The sequence below is a fragment of the Poecilia reticulata genome, chromosome 11 (genome assembly GCF_904066995.2).
Source record: "Poecilia reticulata chromosome 11, P_reticulata-male-v2, whole genome shotgun sequence".
Lineage (NCBI taxonomy): Eukaryota > Metazoa > Chordata > Actinopteri > Cyprinodontiformes > Poeciliidae > Poecilia > Poecilia reticulata.
Window position 1 is genome coordinate 22,478,300 of NC_088840.1, and position 20,086 is coordinate 22,498,385.

The following is a 20,086-nucleotide window of genomic DNA, read 5'->3' on the forward strand; positions in this document are numbered from 1 at the left end:
CGATTTATCCTAAAACTGTGCTGTATTAGCCTGTTATTTATATTCTTTTAAATCAGTAATTGATTTAGTTTTGATAATTTCATAATAAATAGTTGTGTGCTAAGCTTTTCTTACCTCTATTTGTTTTTAAATATATACCTTATTTTAAAACCCTTTAAGATTTTGAGTTTTATGTGGTTTGTGTAGCTAGAAAGCCTGCAGCTCTTTAGATCCTTCACTGTGGTTTAATTACTAAATAATTGAGCAATAATTTAAAAATGTAAAAGTAATTTTAAAATGCTACTTTTAGCAGTTTTTCTTTGGTGCAACATATGAATAACATTTCAAGAAAGAATGGTACTAATAGTGTTAGGAATATTTATGAATGGATTTTCTATAATAAAAAAAAGTCTTATTAAAGAAAACTTATTAAATCTAAAAACTAAAATACATTTTGTTTCTTGGACACACTGGCGTTGGTTATTTGGAGAACCTGCCTGGGAAAAACTTTGTGGGGTTGGCGTATCCATTCATTTCGAGCTTTTATTTTGAAGGCTATTTGACGCCACTTCTACCGGAAGTGTTTGTCTCCTAGCAGCAGAAGCTACCCGAACAACGTTTAGTTTCCTCCTCACAGTGTTGGGAAATGTCCTGGTTAACGTTGCGTTACCCCGTCACTTATACACACGTTTAAAAAGTCACAATGTTTTTAATTATCCTTGACAACTTTGTTCAGTTAAATTTGCTCCCGAAATCAATAGAAGCTCAGAGTGTTAGCTTAGCCTAGAGTTAGCTTGACAGACAGTGTTTCTGATGGAGTTTAGTGAAAACCTCAGATGTTCAAAGCGTCGGAGAAACGACCGCTAACAGAGATGGAAGAACCGACACACAGTGAGCAGATGGACTCTCAGTTTGACGGTACTTTTGCTCTTCAATTCTTTAATGTTTAGCATTCAGGAGGATGGAACAAACCTGCAAAAACACAAATCAGAAGTGGACAAAATGTCCATGTTTGTTTTTATTAAGCTGAAAGTGGTTTTATTGACAGAAATGAGTAACAATTTGAGTCACAGCAGGATCTCTTTAACCATGACTAAAATGATATAGAAATAATATATTTTTAAAAAGATATGGATATAATTTTTAAAAAGTGCAAGTTCTTGCAGTGTTTAATATTTTTTTCATGAAATAATCGAATTTAATTTTCACAACACAATGACACTTAACGTATTGTCATTGTGGTCACACTACTTCAGGTGTCTATTTTTTCTAGATCCATTTTCTTCTCAGGCTGGAAACGGATTTTTCTTTCTTTTAATATATAATGTTCCACAAATAACATCCCATCACAGAAAATGTATCCATCCTCTTATTGCAAAAGTTTTTCTTTTGTTTAAAAATGTAAAAATATAAATAAAATTGTGGATTTTTAAAATAACACATTTCCAATAGAGTATATTCATAACAAAAATCAAAAGCTGTCTTTTTTCAAAGGTCTATGTGATATTTTTGGATAAACAAGATGCAGGCTCACCCTTTAAGCTGTTCATAAGTTTAATCCAATTTTATGGCCAATTTTTTGTAAAATTAACGATAATACAAATTCCTTTTATTTAATTTTAAGAATAGTGTTTGCCCTTTTAACTATAAAAACAACAACATAAACTACCCACTTGATCCTGATTAAAAGTTTACATATCTTATTTCTTCTTATTATGTATTGACTGGATGAGTCTGGGTTTTTAATCAGATGGTAAAGCTTCGTGAAAAAAAACATTCAATTTCTATTAGAGATGTGCCGATCAGGTTTTTTCCTGCCAATACAGATTCTGATCATCCCATGAGGGCCGATCACCGATACCGATCACATAATTTTTTTTTAAACACTACTGGTTACATTATGTGGAAAAAGGAACCATGAATTCTCCTTAATTTAGACAAAAATTTGTTTTTAATAACTTTTTCCAAGAAAAAAAACAGGCATTCTGCAAATTGCACTGCTATCAGTAATACTATCTTTAACAGACTGATAACATATGAAGGCTCTGAAGAGGCTAAATAATACAAAGAGTCAAAATAAAACCTCTCACCATTGCCAAAAAATTCAAGTATAAAACTTAACATTCAAAGGCAAATACAGGTTCCATTACAAAAAACAATCCTGAGTTACTGAATGAAAACTTCCTGATAGCATGGCAGCTAGCTGGTTACTGCTAGTTCTGATTGGCTGTTTCTGACTGAGCGCAGTAATTATGCAGAGCAGGGAGGAGATCGATTATTTTTTAGAGATTATCTGTCTCATGTTAGGACAGCGAAAGTTTTAATACGTATGTGAAATGTATTTTTTTAGATTAGATGCTGCAGCTTTAAGCAGAGGTTCGGTGTGAGAGTCACTACCAGGTGGAGCAGAAGCGGCGCTCCGTTTGTGAAATATTACTACCTGTAGCACGAACCAGCGTCTTACATCGCAGCTCGAAGACTTAAATAATTTTGCGGGTTATTTGTTTAGCTTTCTGACCGTCATGCTAATCTGGGTGAGTGTTTGTAGCTGTGCGCTGCTTTACCTGCTATCTGATCCTCCGTATGTCTTTTTTACTGCAGTGACCCTCGATGTAGCCAAACTCCGTCAAGTATGGCATTGTTTTTATGTCGTATTAGCTTCGTTGTTTTGATGCATTTTGACCTGCTTCAATTTTCCGCCACAACACGCAAACTTCCCCAATCACTCAGTGCGTTATAGTTTCACATCGCTTAGAATTTGTTGCTGCGCGTTTGCACAGTGTGAAGGAAAGAGGAGACCAGCTGCACAGGCAGGCTGAGAAATGAGATGCAGGTGATCGGTATCGGCAACAAGAGACTGTGATCGGCGATCACCGATCATGCCCTTTTTCACAAAAATCGGCCGATTATGATCGTTGGCCGATCAATCGGCACACCTCTAGTATCTATAAATTGTTGGTTTCCTTTGCAGGAGACTGAGATGGCCAGTCCAGAGCTTCTGCTTGATCCTGTATGTTAGATTATTGTCGCATTGGAATGTTACAACTATATAAACTATGCAGCTTTTAAACCGATTAGTTACAATTCTCCTTTTGATCTCATGCTGGCGTCAACCTACCAACTTATTTAATTAAGTTCGCTTTGTCTCTGGAGCTCATATGTCCTCAAAACCTCAGTAATCCGCCTCCTTGTTGTGTTTATTGTTATGGCTTGTAATCTGGATTTGATCAGTTGTCTTCCTTTGTATTTTTGTTTTATTTGTGAGCCTCCTGTGATTTGCCCATGTTTCTGTTTCCTACAGACGTGCAGAAGGTGTTGGTTTTAAAAGAGGAGCTTTCTGCTGAGGAGAATTGGAGTCACAAACTGGATGAGAAACTCCCACAAATCAAAGAGGAACAGGAGGAGAATGAGATTACAGAGTTTATATTCAATCCTGTGAAGAGTGAAGACAATGAAGAGAAACCTCAGCTTCACTGCCAATCTGAGAGGAACAGAGACTCTTCAGGTTCAGAATCAGGTCATGTAGATTCTTCTGAGACGGACGTCAGCGATGGAAACTGGGAGGAGAGCGGTGAAACTCCATCTCATTCAGACTCTTTAGGAAACAATGCATTTCCTGTAGGTGAGAAAGGCAAGCAGCTCCATAGCTGCAGTGAATGTGGGAAAACATTTAGCCAAAAGTCGGATTTGTTGAGACACAACAGAGTTCACACAGGAGAAAAACCCTTCAGCTGCTCCCTCTGCAACGCCTCTTTTACATGGAAACATGTGTTAGTGCAGCACCTGAGGACACACAGTGGAGAAAAACCATTCAGTTGCGCTGTTTGTGGTCAGACATTTAGAAAGAAAGAAACTTTAACTTACCACATGAGGCGTCACAGTGACGAGAAACCTTTTCGTTGCTCTGTTTGTCTGCAAGCGTTCAGCAGGAAGGAGAGTGTAAATCGGCACATGACGTGTCACAGCGAGGACAAACCTTTCAGCTGCTCCATCTGTGGACAAAAGTTCAAGAGAAAGGAAAGCAAAACCCGACATATGAGATGTCATTCGAAAGACGAGCTTTTCAGCTGCTCCGTCTGTCACAGGAACTTCCCATCCAGGAGAACCTTGAAAGAACACGCCAAGATCCACTCAGAGAACAGACCCTTCAGATGTTCTGTCTGTGATGCCACTTTTAAGAAAAAGAGAACGTTGTCAGAACACACAAGAATCCACACGGGAGAAAAGCCTTGTAGCTGCAGGATCTGCGGCCAAAGCCTCAGTTCCAAGTCATATCTAACTGTTCACATGAGAAGTCACACAGGAGAAAAACCTTACAGCTGTTCAGTCTGCAAGGCCACTTTCAAATGGAAAAAAACCTTTGTAAGACACTCAAGGGTCCATTCAGGTCAATAATCTAGTCCTTCAGAATTGTTTATGTTGGCAGCAGCTTTAATACATGAAAATACTTGAAGGAGTGTTATTTCCGTATACCTTAAAGGAAATTCCCTCCCAAAAATGATCATGTGAAGCACTTTGAAGTGGCTTGTTGCTAAAATTTCCTATTTAAATAAACTTGACTTTATTTAAGCAAAATAACAACCCCAAACTTACCAGTAAGTGGTTCCAGGTGTTTCAGATTCCAGAAGGTGATCAATTTTATGTTATACAGATTTAAATCAGTGATCAGTTTTTTATATTAATATTTTTAATGTCTTTATTGAGAGCAAAGCAGAGCCAAAGTCAGTTCTTTGTTGGTGTGTGCAAGGTTGTTGAATAAAGCTGATCATTATTGTAATGTAACTAAATATTTGCTCGGTTTATCACAGAAAAGCTAAATATTGTAAAACTTCCAGATTTTACAATAATTGTGAAGAAAAATATCGACTCATGTTTATCTCTCTTCCTGTGGACTGAGACGTTTTCTTCATGTTTTGATTTAGGACATGCCGTTTTCCCAGTGATTTGAGTGCTTGGAAATGAAAGCAGTATAAGAGTTTTAAAAATGTATTTAGAAATATCTCATCTGCAGGCACACAGGACCTTTTGAGTCAAATCGTCTTATGAGTTTCTCATTTCCTGCCATTTTCAGGTTTGACCTTAATGACTTCTTTTTTAACAACATTGAAGGTCTATACCAATAACAGATCCAACTTTCTTGGTTAAGTTTTTAAAATAAGGTTTTACAGAGGCAACATGTGTCAGAGAGCTAGCAACGTTACCTAGATATGTCCAAAGAACTTTGCTTCTTTTAGAAGATAAGGAAAAAGTTTGGATACAGAATTTCCTGGGCTTCCTTTCCAAGTTCAACTATTGTTAAAAGTGACAGGTAAATATATTAATCAGTCAATGATTTCCACCTGTTTGCTATCACTTTGTCTTCTAGTACTCTAAAATAAATCATGTAATGCTGTGATTTAATGAGTATAACAACTTTAGAAAATATGCTGTTATTATTAGAATGTTTGAAATTTCACCCAATTCTGATTATCACTATATAATCCTCATTTTTGGTTATGTATTAGAGTTTTAAATAACGCATTATTAACTCCAATACCTGTACTGTCACTTTAAAAGGGCGCTTTGTTATGACGTCAGTGATCTCGGTTAGCGATAGGCTGCCTGAGAAGAGGTAAAGTTTCCTTGTTCTTCGTTGAGCTCACGTTTTATGTAAATGTGACCACATGCAGCTGTGAGTGTTTATATATGCTAAAACACAGAGGAGGCATTTTGCTGACGTCACAAGTACACTTCCCTCTAGTTTACAGCAGATGCTATGCTACAGTTATGGAGTTTCTCCATGTGCTTATCTGCTAACGGGATGTCCGACTCTCGTGTGTGGAAGAGCTGCGTGATGCTAGTATCTTTTTCAGTATAAAAGAGCAGAGCATTAAAGCCCAGGGTGTCGGTAAAAAACATTTAACAGTATACGCTGGTAACTCCAGCTTTTATTCTGAAGGTCAATTCGACTTGAAAACTAACGTCCGGAAGTGACCTTCCACTATCAGAAGCTACGAGAGCAAGTTTGTTTTTTCCTTTGGCGTGTTAAGTACTTCGTTGAGAAAGTCATGCGAGTATAATAGCTTTTCTATTAAAGTTTTTATTAATAGCTTCAATTGTGTTTTTAGTGTTTGGTGTAATTGGTTTTAGCTGAATTTTCTCCCGGACGTAGCGGCTCCGAGTGTTAGCTTAGCCCGTTAGCTGGAGGCAGACAGCTGTACAGCGAGTCAGAAACGCTTTGATAGAGAACAAACTGTTTCTGATGGACTTTAAGAAGAGAAAATGTTCTTATGCGATTGTATGAAAACGTAAGAAAACCAGAGTGCTGGAGAAAGGAAAGGAAAGGACAATGGAGGAGCCACCAGATGGTGAGCAGACGGACTCTCAGCTTTATGGTGATTGTTTACATATTTCCTTAACTAGCATTTTAGGAACAATATCTTTGTTTCCAATGATTATTTCACACCTTCAATCACAAAATAATACTTATTAAATGTAAGAAATGTAAACAAAACAACGGAAAAAAACAATATAGCAAACAAGTTTCTGAGCATCGTCACTCAATATTTACATACAACCAAGTTCAAGCAAAAATGCTTCACTGTTTTTCTAGGCATGAATCACTTTGAAACTCTTGCTGTATAATAACTGTTAACAGAACACACTCACTACAGTTTCTGAAATAAATTCAGATAATATAAAGTCTGATTTTATTTTCTATTGTTTGCAAAATATATGAATCCTAACCGTTTTGGTAATTCTATCTCTTAAAATGATTTGTTCCCTATTTTTTGTAAATGTATGTGTGACTGAGTGGTTTTAATAAGGTTACCTTAACATTGATAAGAATTTTTGATAATTGTGCTTGTAGCATGTTTTTCTGGTGGTGCAGTGCTGTGGTCAGATTTTCCCCAAACAGTTTGGTATATTGATTTTTAGTTTTTACTGTCAAAGTTTGACAATAAACACAGTTTTCACTTGATATGAAAACTGACATAACTTGTTTGTGTTTCCTGCAGATGTCCAGCAAGTGTTGGTGATCAAAGAGGAGCTGGTTGTTGAGGAGGACGACTGGAGTCCCAGTCCAGACCAGGAGGACCAGAAACCTCCTCAGATTAAAGAGGAAGAGGAGGAGAATGAGATCACACAATTAACTTTCAGTCCTGTTCATGTGAAGAGTGAAGATGATGAAGAGAAACCTCAGCTCTCAGAACTTCTTTCCAGACTAACCGAGGGGAACAGAGACTCTGAGGAATCAGATGATGACAAAACGTCAAACTGTTCTTCAGAGACGGACGTCAGTGATGGAAACTGGGAGGAAAGTGAAGCTCAGTCAGGTTTAAACCCTGTGAAAAGTGATGCAGTTCCTGTTGATGATAGAAAATGTGACAAAAGCAAAAAGCTACACATCTGTCCCGACTGCGGTAAAACATTCAGAAGCAGGCAAGGTTTGTTAGGACACCACAGAATACACACTGGAAAAAATCCTTTCAGCTGCTCCATCTGTAACAAAACCTTTTCCTCAAAAGGAAACTTGCAAAAACACTCAAAGGTCCACACAGGGGAAAGACCGTTCAAATGTTCCGTCTGTGGTACAGCTCTTAAAAGGAAAAATTCACTAATTGAACACGCAAGGATCCACACTGGGGAGAAGCCGTTCAGCTGCTCCGTCTGCGGCCGAAGCTTTAGTTTCAGCTCATATCTAAAAGTTCACATGAAGTGTCACTCTGAAGAAAAACCTTACAGTTGTTCTCTTTGTGCAGCTAGTTTCAAAAGGAAAAATACTTTATTGGCACATGTAAAAACCCATACCGGAGAGAAGGCTTACAGTTGCTCAGTATGCGGAAAAATGTTCAAGTGGAAAGAAAGCGTAATCCGACATATGAGATCTCACACAAAAGAGAAACCATTCAGCTGCGCCATCTGTCAAAGGAACTTTCCATCCAGGAGAACCTTGAAAGAACATGCTAAGATCCACTCAGAGAACAGACCTTTCAAATGCTCTGTCTGTGATGCTGCTTTTAAAAAAAAGAGAACGTTGTCAGAACATGTAAAAATCCACACGGGAAAAAAACCTTGCAGCTGTCGGGTCTGCGGCCAAAGCCTCAGTTCCAAGTCATATCTAACTGTTCACATGAGAAATCACACAGGAGAAAAACCTTACAGCTGTTCAGTCTGCAAGGCCACTTTCAAATGGAAAAAAACCTTTTTAAAACACTCAAAAATTCATGCAGCTCAATAATGAAGTCCGTGAGAATGGAAGTGTTCATGTTGGCATCTTCAATACATCAAAATACTTGAAAGGTTATTTCCATATACCCTAATTTTCCCTCAGAAATGATCATGTGAAGAGTTTTGAACTGCCTTGTTGCTGAAATGTGATGTACAAATAAACTTGACTTGTTTTAAAATTGGTGTTTTACCAAGACAACGATCCCAAACACCTCTGTAGCTGAGCAGCATCTTGGTTTCAGAGCATCAAGGTTAATGTTACAGATTCTAGAGGTTCATCAACTTCATGTTTTACAGGTTTAAATCAGTGTTCAATGTTTTATATTACTTTAAATGCCTTTATTGAAAGCAAAGCGGAGCCAAAGTCAGTCTTTGGTTTGTGTTGTTAAATATTGTTGATTCTGATTGAGATGTAACTAAATATTTGTTTGCTTTATCGCGGGAAGCTAAATGTTGAAATATTTTCCAGATTTTTAATAAATGTTAGATGAATGTCAGAATATGCATCACTTACAGAGTGAGATGTTTTCATATTTTGGTTTAGCATTGACTGTGCAGTTTTCCCAGTGGTTGTTGAAACAACATAAAATAAATGCAAATGAAAGATATAAGAATCACTTTCTAAAAGACAGCTGTTATGATTTTAATGAGTTTCTTACTTCCTGCCATTTTCATATTTGGCTTTGACTTGATTATAATGACACTATTATAAATGTCTACTGCTTATCCAATTTGCTTGATTAAGTTTTTTGTCATCTACAGAAATAATGATTTGTTAGAGCATTAGCCAAGTTGCCTTAATAGAAAATGTCCAAATAACTTTGCTTGTTTTAAAATATAAAAAGTTTGAACACAGACTTTCTTGGACTTTCTTTAAAATATCAAATGTTGTAAAAGTGACAACTAAATATGTTTTTGTTCTATAATTTTTTGTGTGTGTTTTTGCATAAAATAAATGAAGAACAAATTATGTAAAAAGAAAACATTACCATAACTGTCAGGATTTATTTTATTTTAGGAGCTGTAGAAATAATTCTTGCTTTTGTTTTAAATGAAATCAGTTTATACATTATCTCAATTATAACATTGAGATAGCAATGTTATAATGTTAATGATTTCAACCTGTTTACTATTTGTCTTCCATCACTTTGTCTTTTAATCTCTGTTAGTCACGCCTTCCTCGGTAATGTTGATACTTATTGTGAACTTTTATTATGAAGGACAATCCGACCCGAAAACTAACGGCCGGAAGTGACCTTCGACTGTCAACAGAAGCTACGCGGGGAAGTTCAGTTTCCTTTTTTCCCTTCGGTGTATGAAGTTACTTCTTTGAGAATATCCTACAAGTATAACAGCTTCTGTTAAAAGTCATTACTCTGCTCTGTTGTGTTTTTCGTGTTTTCTTAAAATTCTTTTTAGCTGAACTTCCTCCCGGAAGTAGCAGTGTTAGCTTAGCTCGTTAGCTGGAGGCAGACAGGAGCACAACGAGTCAGAGACACTGATGAAGAAAGAACTATTTCTGGTGGACTTTAAGGATATAAAATATTCTTCTGCAATTGTATGAAAACATAGGAAGTCCTTAGTGCTGGAGAAAGGAAAGGACGATGGAGGAGCCACCAGATGGTGCGCAGACGCACTCTCAGCTTTATGGTGATTATGTTTTACATCTTTCCATAACTGTAGCTTTTTAGGAACAGTGTATTTGTTTCCAATAATTATTTCACACCTTCAAACACAAACTAACGTGTATTAAATTCAAATGTAACAAAATAAACGGGGAAAAAAAATATGGCGAGCAAGTTTGTGAACATTGTCCAACAATCACTGGTTTATTTACATACAACCAAATTTAATCAAAATGCTTCACATGTCTATTTTCTAGACAGTAATCAGTTTGGGTATAATATTTATGATATTCTACACACTATAAGTTATTATACATTAATGGCATTATAACATTGTTATCTCAATGTTATAATTGAGATGATAATGTATAAACATATTTCATTTAAAACAAAAGCAAGAATTAATTCTACAGCTTCTAAAATAAAATGAATCCCAACAGTTATGGTAATGTTTTCTTTTTACATCATTTGTTCTTAATTTATTTTATGCAAAAACACACACGCAAAAAAATATAGAACAAATATATGCTAGTTAGCAGTAGTTTATTTTACAGAATATTATCATTTTTTCCTGTCTGCTCTTTTTAGATGAAAACAAATACCACAGCCTAATATTCTCTGGTTGATTTGTTGTGGTTATTCTAACAGACATAATGATTGTAGCTGGCCGAGTGAAGGTTTGAAACATAGTTGCCCTGTTAAGTCATTAAAAAAAATAAAAAAGAATAATCTTAATTTTAGGCCTTAAAAGTGTTTGAAGTTGCATAAAAAATATCCAGCTAAGGAGAAAAAATAACTAGCACCCATTATGCTCTTTATGTAAATAAATAGAAAAAGCTGTATTAAAACGGTGGCAAACACACAATGTCCATTTTAGTTCCCAGGTTATCACTTAAGGCCTTTGTACACGCATCATGTTATTTTTTTATGCTTTAAAAGTGATAGAATGCTGGTTGATACAGTAAAAAATTAAGACAAACTGCCACATTATACATATTGCCTATAAAATCAGTTTTATTTTTTCCCCAAATTCAGTTGCATTTTTCTGCAGCGGTAAACGTGGCTACAAAGTCTTCAGTAAATGTTTGTCTGATCTTCACTGTGGATCTTTAGTTGCAGTAGTTTCTGAAGGAGACACTCTAGAACTGCTGCCTTATGTTACAACAATAAACCTAAACATATGAGGCTTTATCATTTATTTACAATGACTGAACAGTTTTAAAGAGTCTACCCTGCCTTATCATGCTGTTGTGGTGATCAGATTTCCCCCCAACAGTTTAATAGATTTATTTTTAGTTTTTATTGTCAAATTTTGACAATAAACACAGTTTTCATTTGATATGAAAACTGACATAACTTGTTTGTGTTTCCTGCAGATGTCCAGCAAGTGTTGGTGGTCAAAGAGGAGCTGGTTGTTGAGGAGGACGATTGGAGTCCCAGACCAGACCAGGAGGACCAAAAGCCTCCTCAGATTAAAGAGGAAGAGGAGGAGAATGAAATCAAGGAGTTAACTTTCAGTCCTGTTCATGTGAAGAGTGAAGATGATGAAGAGAAACCTCAGCTCTCCGAACTTATTCCCAGTCTGACTGAGGGGAAAAGAGACTCTGAGGAATCAGATGATGACAAAACTTCAAAATGTTCTTCAGAGACGGACGTCAGTGATGGAAACTGGGAGGAAAGTGAAGCTCAGTCAGGTTTAAACTCTGTGAAAAATGATGCCATTCCTGTTGATGATAGAAAATGTGACAAAAGTAAAAAGCTACACATCTGTCCCGACTGCGGTAAAACATTCAGAAGCAGGCAAGGTTTGTTAGGACACCACAGAATACACACTGGAAAAAATCCTTTCAGCTGCTCCATCTGTAACAAAACCTTTTCCTCAAAAGGAAACTTGCAAAAACACTCAAAGGTCCACACAGGGGAAAGACCGTTCAAATGTTCCGTCTGTGGTACAGCTCTTAAAAGTAAAAATGCGTTAATTGAACACACAAGGATCCACACTGGGGAGAAGCCGTTCAGCTGCTCCGTCTGCAGCCGAAGCTTTAGTTTCAGGTCCTATTTAACTGTTCATATGAAGTGTCACTCTGAAGAAAAACCTTACAGCTGTTCTCTTTGTGCAGCTAGTTTCAAAAGGAAAAACGTCTTGTTGGCACATGTAAAAACTCACACTGGAGAGAAGCCTTACAGCTGCTCGGTCTGTGGGAAGAACTTTGCCCACTGTGTAAGTCTGACATGTCATATGAGAAGTCACACGGGGGAGAGACCTTACAGCTGCTCCGTTTGTAAGGCGACGTTCAAGTGGAAAAATACATTCACACATCACATAAAAATCCATACTAATGAGTAACCTTTCAGCTGCCAAGACTCTGGTCAAAACTTAAGAGATAAGGATGACTGTACACCAGTCCTCAGTTCCAGGTTTACTTATTAAGGTATATTAAGGTATATTTTGTGTTTGAACTATCAAAATAAACATGTAAGCGGTTTTGGACCCCAACCGGTTTCCACGCTTTTGTACCTGTCGGCCACCGTACTTTTTGGAGGAAAGACATCCTGGATTATGAGGATGTTTCTTTAGTCGTTTGGCTTCCAGATGGCGCCATAACTCCATGCATTAAACAAGGTTGTAACTTCTTTTCAGTTTGAAGAACTCAGATTCAACTAACTTTTGAGTCTGTGAACTCTGACTTCACTGGTTCCAGAGTGACTAATAAAGGAACCTGTGTCAACTGGCTGTAGTTACATTTATCTGACTGCACTATTAAAGTGCTTATGCCTTCAGATATAAGGTCCATGCACCTATCATTCTCCAATACAATTTTTACATTATTCTGTAAATGACATCATATGATGAATTCATTCACCTCTGTGAACTTGGTTCCTGCACTTACTTTATTTATAAACTGCCAATGTAATGTCTAAAGCAGAAGTAGAGCTGGAATGATTCACTAAATATTATAGTTTACCTTTTTTCTTTGTTTTGAGGTTGGCGTTTTGGGGTTTTGCCCATTTTCTCCCAGTTTTTCAACACTCCAGAGACTCAAGTGATCATCAAACAATAAAGCATTGATAGTTTCTAAGATGAAGAAATAAACTACTGAAACTATGAGGCATGGCTGGGTGTTTTCTCCATTCAATATGAAACAACACTAATATCAATAGGCCTTTTTTATTTATTCATGGAAATGTTTACAACCTAAAATTACATTTACAAAAGAGTTGACAAATATTTATTGTTACATTTACAAGCTATATTTTTGTGCCACTCTGGTGTCTTTTCATAAAGTTTTATAACATCTGGATTGTCAGGAACAGGAAGTGCAAAGTTGAAATCCCACCACCGTGACAGCAGCATAAACATGTTTACATTTTGATAAGGCCTTGTTCACTCATAGCCAGGTCTTTATAAAAACAAATACCTCCACCACATCATTTAAAAATATACACACGAGATCAGTTTCAGAAAACTTTTCATCCATATGAACCCACAACATGCCAAACCAATAGGGGGCAGCATAGTGCTAAGATAAAACCTTTCAGCCAATCAGATTGCTTCAAATCAACCATGACTTCCTGTTAGGAATTAAACCTGGCGCCAGATGTGGACAAAACTACTTTTAAATAGACTTTTACAATATAAAGTTAAAAAGGCTGGGAATCACATCAAAGAAAGTACGTTGATATGTTGGTGAATTATTTGACTGTAAAGACCATAAATCTTTATTTTCCTCTACTGACACGCAAAAGCAAATATGGAGTTTTGTCAAACTTCCTCATTAGTCGTAATGTTTTAGTTTTCCAGATATCTGGCTCTGTGTGGACCAGGCCTGAAAACATGAACAAACATTAGTTCTGACATTTGTCCTGTTTGCTTTTTTACAGTCTTGGTTTATAAATAACAGAAACCTGAGCTGCTTCTGCATCGTTTCCACCAATATTTCTCTCTTTAGTGTCTCTACTACAAACATACCACACATATTTGTAGTTTGCTTGATAAAACTTTTAGATTTGTCTATGAAAGGACAAATCTAAACATTTTTGGTAACTTAGTTATTCTTGGCTGCTGCAGTGAAAACTGTACATTAATTCAGGTGCTGAACTAAATGATAACCAGTTATTTACATCTGGTCATTTGCATTAGATAACATTCACTCAGATTATCCTAATCCAAGATTTGGTAATCCCAACCACTATTAGAGGATTTTACCAATGACAGCAATTGGTTTTAATTTTATTTCTTTAAGGTTCAGCAACAAAATTAGAAATACATCTAAATGATTCACATAAATCGGGGCTGCACAGTGGCACAGTTGGTAGAACCTTCTTGCAGCAAGAAGGTTCTGGGTTCAATTCCTGGCCCCGGTCTCTCTGCATGGAGTTTGCATGTTCTCCCTGTGCATGCGTGGGTTCTCTCCGGGTTCTCCGGTTTCCTCCCACAGTCCAAAAACATGACTGTTTGACATTGGCCTCTCCAAATTGCCCCTAGGTGTGAGTGTGTGTGCATGGTTGTTTGTCCTGTGTGTCTCTGTGTTGCCCTGCGACAGACTGGTGACCTGACCAGGGTGACCCCCGCCTCTCGCCCGGAGCGTTAGCTGGAGATCGGCACCAGCAACCCTCCCGACCGCACCGAGGGACAAGGGTGCAAGAAAATGGATGGATGGATGGATTCACATAAATCAAACTAGAAATGATGTAATCAAACTAAATCGCCTTAAAATGTATTAAAGGATAGTAATGAGCAGTTATGATACTAATTAACTTATAAATACTTATTTCTGTAAAAAGATAGAACATTTAGAAACAGAAACATGCCTCATAAGTAACAATCAGAAAGGTGAAATCTGAAGCATCAGCAGTGAGTAAAAATCCTTCAAAGTAATCAGAAGATCTTCAGAGAAGTTTCCAGAGCTTCTTAACTTGTTTACATTTTACCTGAGAAGAGAAAATAAACATTTTAGAGCTATTTTTTTTAAATCAGTTTTGAATATTTAATCATCTTTTTACACAACTTGTCGAAGGAAAATTTGTCAAATCAAATTAAACCAGAACTATTAATAAAAATCCCAAAAATCAGATTATCAGACTACAAACCCAGGTAATCTTGGCAGATGAAAGGCAAACTCTTATGGCAGTTTTCATCCACCAGCTTGACATGACCCTCAATCAAGACAACCTTTCCACAGTAGTTGTTGAAGCGGTCAACAGGATGGTTGCTGGTCCAGTCAGGATTTATAGTTTTGTTCCTAGATGTCCACATCCACTCTGGATTGGTACCAAAGATGGATCTCTCCAGGCCGACCCAGACACCTTCATTCAAACCTGGTTTATCTTTCAGGATCGTAGTCACTGCATCCTGCACTGTTTGGTTGGTGATTTCAACCAGAGAGGAATTTGAATTACTGCAGCTTTGCAAGGCTTTAATCCAAGTTTCGTTTTTGTCAATTAGCCTCAAAGGTATTCCTTTAAAAACAAGCAAAAGAGATGATTTATATTTCTTAATTACTTTTGTTTTATGAAGAAAACAATACAAATCATTAATAACATTTTATCTATAACGTTGTTTCCCCACCTAATAGTCTGGTAGACTGTTTGACTGGGGACAAAAGCCGCAACATTTGTTACATTTTCAGCTGACGTGCTTCGATTTCACACTGCACTGAGTCAAACTAACTAAACCGTTAGAGCTACCTGTTCCCCTCCTCGCCTGTGGGGGCGCTGCATCAAGAACCACTGAAGGAAATGACACAAAAATCTCTGAAGACGACACTGAGCACAACTTCCTTCTTCACAAAATGCAAACAAAAATAGAGCAGCGTTGTAGGATTTCACTTTTGTCTTTGGTAAACGGCTGTGATCCACTTCTCCAGGTAGATTTGCATGTTTGTTTTGATTGTAATTACCCAGAATGCCCTGCACTGTATTTCACTTCCTGCTTTTCTCTGGCCTCTGCACTGCTTGGCATTCACATATCCATTCGAACCACACCAGAGTTCACTTCAACCAAACCGAGACCCAGGTTTTTAGTTGGACCAGAGTTTGATTACGCATTCACATCTCCCCAAACAAACCGGACCTTCTAGGCAAACGGAGTAAAGTTTGATTACAGCAGACTAAACAGGGCTGGTGTAAATGCAGCCTTAAACACAGGAACAGCTTTAAAGTTATGATTCTAGCACACCTTGTGTTAATGAAGCAAACTTCCCTCACAGATGCAGCGGTCATCACACCCAAACCCAGCCTGCATCTTCCAGATTCACAGCACAACACTGAGAACTTCAATACATTTCATCAATAGTCCTCAATGGTCAGTAACCTTCATGTTTTAGTTCTTTGTCTAGTTCATCGGACCTGGATTAAATGATGCTTCATTAGCAGAACCTCTGGAGAACCTTGACCTGCTGAGGAGGCTGTTGGATCATTTCAAGCTGCTGTGTTGGAGCAGAAACATCTAAAACTGGCAGGACTCCAGTGTTTACTCATTTTAAATCATATATTACTCATGACTTTATTCAACTGAAGGCTAAACTTCTTACCTTGAGTTCTAATGCAGTCATCTTCAGCAGAATATTGAATATTTGGATAATATTAATAATAATAATATTAATAATAATATTAATATTACTTCCACTCCCTTCTGCATGGAAACCAAAGATAAGAACTATTACATGAGGGACTTTTTCCATAATCATGTCTTTCTTCAAGTTGTGCGATCATATTAATTTTATATGAGGAAAGTGAAAAATGAGCTTATGACATAAAATATGCGATGGACTAGTGACTTGCAGAAAGGCACCAGCAGATAATGGATGGATAAACATAAAATATCCCATAACTGTGTTTGTTTGAAAGCATTAATTCAATCTTTAACATTACTGAATGGTTGATGTTTCTGTCATTTTACCAAGACGTAAAATGACAGAAACAAATTGTATTTTAAAAAAGATCTCAGTTAGTTTTCTTATTATTGAAAGGATTTAGTTTTTCTTCATGAAAGCTGCTATTATGACAATTGCAGGACAATTTTATCACTTTAAATTACTTGCCTGTTTGATCCTCAGCAGTCCGAACAACATTTAGCCAACATCCAGAACCGTGCAGCTCTATCTTATATGATAAAGGATTTTGGGATGAGATGGTGATGCCACTGTGGAAGAAAAATATATTCTTAATAATTGATCAAAATCATAGTGGTAACTATTGTGCAAATTATACTTCTTGAATAAAATAAGTACTACCATACATTAAACAATGGTATCCACATTTTTTGTTACAGTGGTCAAAGTTTTCAAAATAAAAGTAGTTACAAGTCACAAATTCTATTAATTAAAATGCAAACATAATGTAATTGAAAATCTTTCATTTTTATCTGTGAAATAATATCGTAAATATGCAATATCTTAATGACAAAAATAAAAAAGGTTTCCTGATTTCTGAAGAAAATGAATTTGAATCATTGTGGATCTGCAGTATAAAAAATGGTCTCAGGACAAAAAAATCACAACATCCTAATCAGACTTTTGTTTTTTCTCTTTCGTCTACTTTGTTGTGTAATTTTCTCTTTCTGCAGAGATATTTGCTTTCTCTCGGCTAGTTTGAGCTTTCTGCATATCAGCCACTTGATGTTGTCCTCTTGTTTATATTATAATAAATTAAAATAAAAAATGTGCTAAATAAAAGATGAGTGATTGGTTTCCCATTTTAAGAATATTTTTGTCACCATTTCTTTTGAAAAGCATCATCTCAGTAAAAAAAGTGTCCCAGTCAACATTTTTAATTGCATTTGCATTAACTACCAGGGATAGTAAACCACATTTGTGCCGATCTCAAATTTTGACCCTGAGGGCCACACAGCCTCCTGGCCACTGTTTTATATATATATATATATATATATATATATATATATATATATATATATATATATATATATATATATATATATATATATATATATAAAGATATACAACTTACTTCCTGCCACTGCTGTTGCCACTGACATCAGCAGCAGCATTGCCATCAGCAGCAGAATTGATGGCAGCAGCAGCAGGATAGACATTAGCAGCAGCAGGATTGCCATCAGCAGCAGAATTGATGGCAGCAGCAGCAGGATAGACATTAGCAGCAGCAGGATTGCCATCAGCAGCAGAATTGATGGCAGCAGCAGCAGGATAGACATTAGCAGCAGCAGGATTGCCATCAGCAGCAGAATTGATGGCAGCAGCAGCATTGCTGTTGCTGCCGTTGTTGCCGTTGTTGGTATTGCTGCTGCTGCTGCTGCAATAATTTTGGCCATTCCTGTTCAATATGAGAGTTTCTGAAAATTAAAATCACAGAAAGTTGTTAAGGATGTATCTGAATCTAACCACATTTTTGAAAAGTTTAGAAATATATTTCTTTTAAGTGTGCATGCAGGCTTTATTTCTCATAAACACATGATTTCAGTTCTACTCAGGAGAACATTTAGTTACACATTATAGAGCAATTTTCCCATTCTGATGCTTTACTAAGGAAATGTTGCAGGACACTGAAGGAACAAACCTGGAAGGGGGACATGGCATTGAAAGACGTATCGATGAGGTTTGTTTACACAGCTGAAGGACAGATTAAAATGATCTCTTCTACATTGAAGCTGCCAGGCATTAATCAGGTTGTTGCAGCTAATGTTCAAAGTCCAGGGGCATCCATCAGTAGTGCAGCTGTTTCCCTGACAAATTTCCTCTGGTGATCCACAGACCAGCAGAGCTGCTAGAAACAGCAGAAGACAACCAGAAACAGCAAACAAAATGTTTAATTTCCATTAGTTCATTTTTCAGTGTCCAGTAAGTAAATGGAAAAACTGAAATTCTACAGAAAAAAAATGAAATAATATAAATACATGTTCAACATAGTCTGGATTATTAAATAAAAACATACTGAGCAGGAGTGAGAGACAGATCTGATGCTTCATCGTCTGTAACATATAAGAGATAAGATAAAGGTTAACATGGGAAACGTTATAAATTTAAGTTAGAAGTAAAATTTAGTTTTTTGTGCCATACATTTCACACTGTTCAACTTCATGAAATCGCCCTCTGTACCAGGTTACTTTGGTAGTCAAATGCTTTTGACCGGTGGTAAGGCATAAGCTCTATTACAGGTAAAGTAATAATTACAAAAAAATGCTAAAATATACAATTTTCCCAAAAACCAATAACTTGTTGAAAAGAAAATAATATATTCCACATATAATCTTAGTACAAACATAAATAATTTAGTAAATTATTGGATTTCTCATAAACTTACCTTTCCGAAGAGAAGTTGCTGTTTATGTCCAAAATGTGAAAACTTCAACCAGGAATTTGGATTTTATGAAGCTGCTTTTCCTCCTCCTCTAAACACACCCACACCTGGATGCTGCTAGACAATAAACAAAAAAATAAAATCAGCATCAGGAAAACACCTTTTCACACCCCTGTATTTTTGTTATTTCCTCATCCCTTTTAGATAAGAATCCCTTGTTTCCAGAAGCCACATGCAAATCCATATTCAGTTGAAGTTCAAGTTTTTTTAGAATATGAAGCAAAAAAAATATGTATACACTTTTACCGAGAGATGAAGGTAGAATTACACTATTTGAGAATCCAAGCTTGTGAGAAATTTTGGTGCTGCGTTTTACAGATTATCCGGTATTTTCAGAATATTTTATGAAGATTATATTTTTATCTCCGTAATATTTACATTTGTTTTGCAATTCTTGGTAGTGTTTTAGTTCTTCAGTCAAAAAGTCTTGGTGAAACCAACTGTAATTGTAAAAAAGCAACAAAAGTTTATCTTTTTGTCTAGACGTCTAGATGTTCATAGCTCTGACTGTTAGAAACAGACCAGGATGTTACCATGGCAATTTCTCAGCACCATCCTCATACCAGAAATGATCTGAAGAATTGTTAAAAGATTAACTGTTTTACTGCTGCCCAGGTCAGAGATGGCTGCATCATTTTCTATGAGAAACAAATTTACTTGAGTTAAAGTTGAATTAAAGTAATTTTACATCTAAATCTAAATGCATTTTCATGATTTCCATTCAGATTAAAGTTGAGTCCTTTATTGACCATCAGTTAGCGATATATTAGCTGATACTCATTTGCACAGATAATGGGAAGATTTCTAAACATTTGGGGATATGAATGTATAGAGAAAGATTTCTGGACTTTTTGACATTTTGCAACTTCATTTTGTGTTACATTTTTATTTCCTTTATTTCTACCTAATTACACAGCTTGATCTATTGACTAACT

The 20,086-nt window shown here is 36.4% G+C and overlaps 3 protein-coding genes and 2 long non-coding RNA genes across 6 annotated transcripts; 3 read left to right on the forward strand and 2 right to left on the reverse strand.

Moving 5' to 3' along the window:
- The first annotated feature begins 415 nt into the window (after positions 1–415).
- Positions 416–4,841, forward strand: LOC145547496 (uncharacterized). The gene is made up of 2 exons (XM_017307416.2): positions 416–897; positions 3,281–4,841. Exons 1-2 carry the CDS (start codon positions 816–818, stop codon positions 4,372–4,374), a joined length of 1,176 nt encoding a protein of 391 aa, XP_017162905.1. The 5' UTR covers positions 416–815; the 3' UTR covers positions 4,375–4,841.
- Positions 4,842–5,603: 762 nt separating this feature from the next.
- Positions 5,604–8,690, forward strand: LOC108166042 (uncharacterized). 2 transcript variants are annotated; one of them, XM_081612535.1, is made up of 2 exons: positions 5,604–6,353; positions 6,978–8,690. In XM_081612535.1, exons 1-2 carry the CDS (start codon positions 6,308–6,310, stop codon positions 8,198–8,200), a joined length of 1,269 nt encoding a protein of 422 aa, XP_081468661.1. In that variant the 5' UTR covers positions 5,604–6,307; the 3' UTR covers positions 8,201–8,690. The 2 variants fall into 2 exon arrangements, with proteins under 2 accessions (XP_081468661.1, XP_081468662.1); XM_081612536.1 differs by having other exon boundaries at positions 5,604–6,326.
- Positions 8,691–9,083: 393 nt separating this feature from the next.
- LOC145553695 (uncharacterized) lies at positions 9,084–12,924 on the forward strand. Its single transcript, XM_081612551.1, has 2 exons — positions 9,084–9,840; positions 11,192–12,924. The coding sequence occupies exons 1-2, from the start codon at positions 9,795–9,797 to the stop codon at positions 12,160–12,162; spliced, it is 1,017 nt and encodes a 338-aa protein (XP_081468677.1). The 5' UTR covers positions 9,084–9,794; the 3' UTR covers positions 12,163–12,924.
- Positions 12,925–12,965: 41 nt separating this feature from the next.
- On the reverse strand, positions 12,966–15,538 carry LOC145553705 (uncharacterized). Its single transcript, XR_014089739.1, has 2 exons — positions 14,907–15,538; positions 12,966–14,747 (listed from the first exon to the last, which is right to left on the reverse strand). It is a non-coding gene; the product is annotated as an uncharacterized LOC145553705 (long non-coding RNA).
- Positions 15,539–17,985: 2,447 nt separating this feature from the next.
- LOC103461053 (uncharacterized) lies at positions 17,986–19,418 on the reverse strand. Its single transcript, XR_533039.2, has 4 exons — positions 19,095–19,418; positions 18,726–18,762; positions 18,351–18,557; positions 17,986–18,126 (listed from the first exon to the last, which is right to left on the reverse strand). It is a non-coding gene; the product is annotated as an uncharacterized LOC103461053 (long non-coding RNA).
- Between the last annotated feature and the right edge of the window lie 668 nt (positions 19,419–20,086).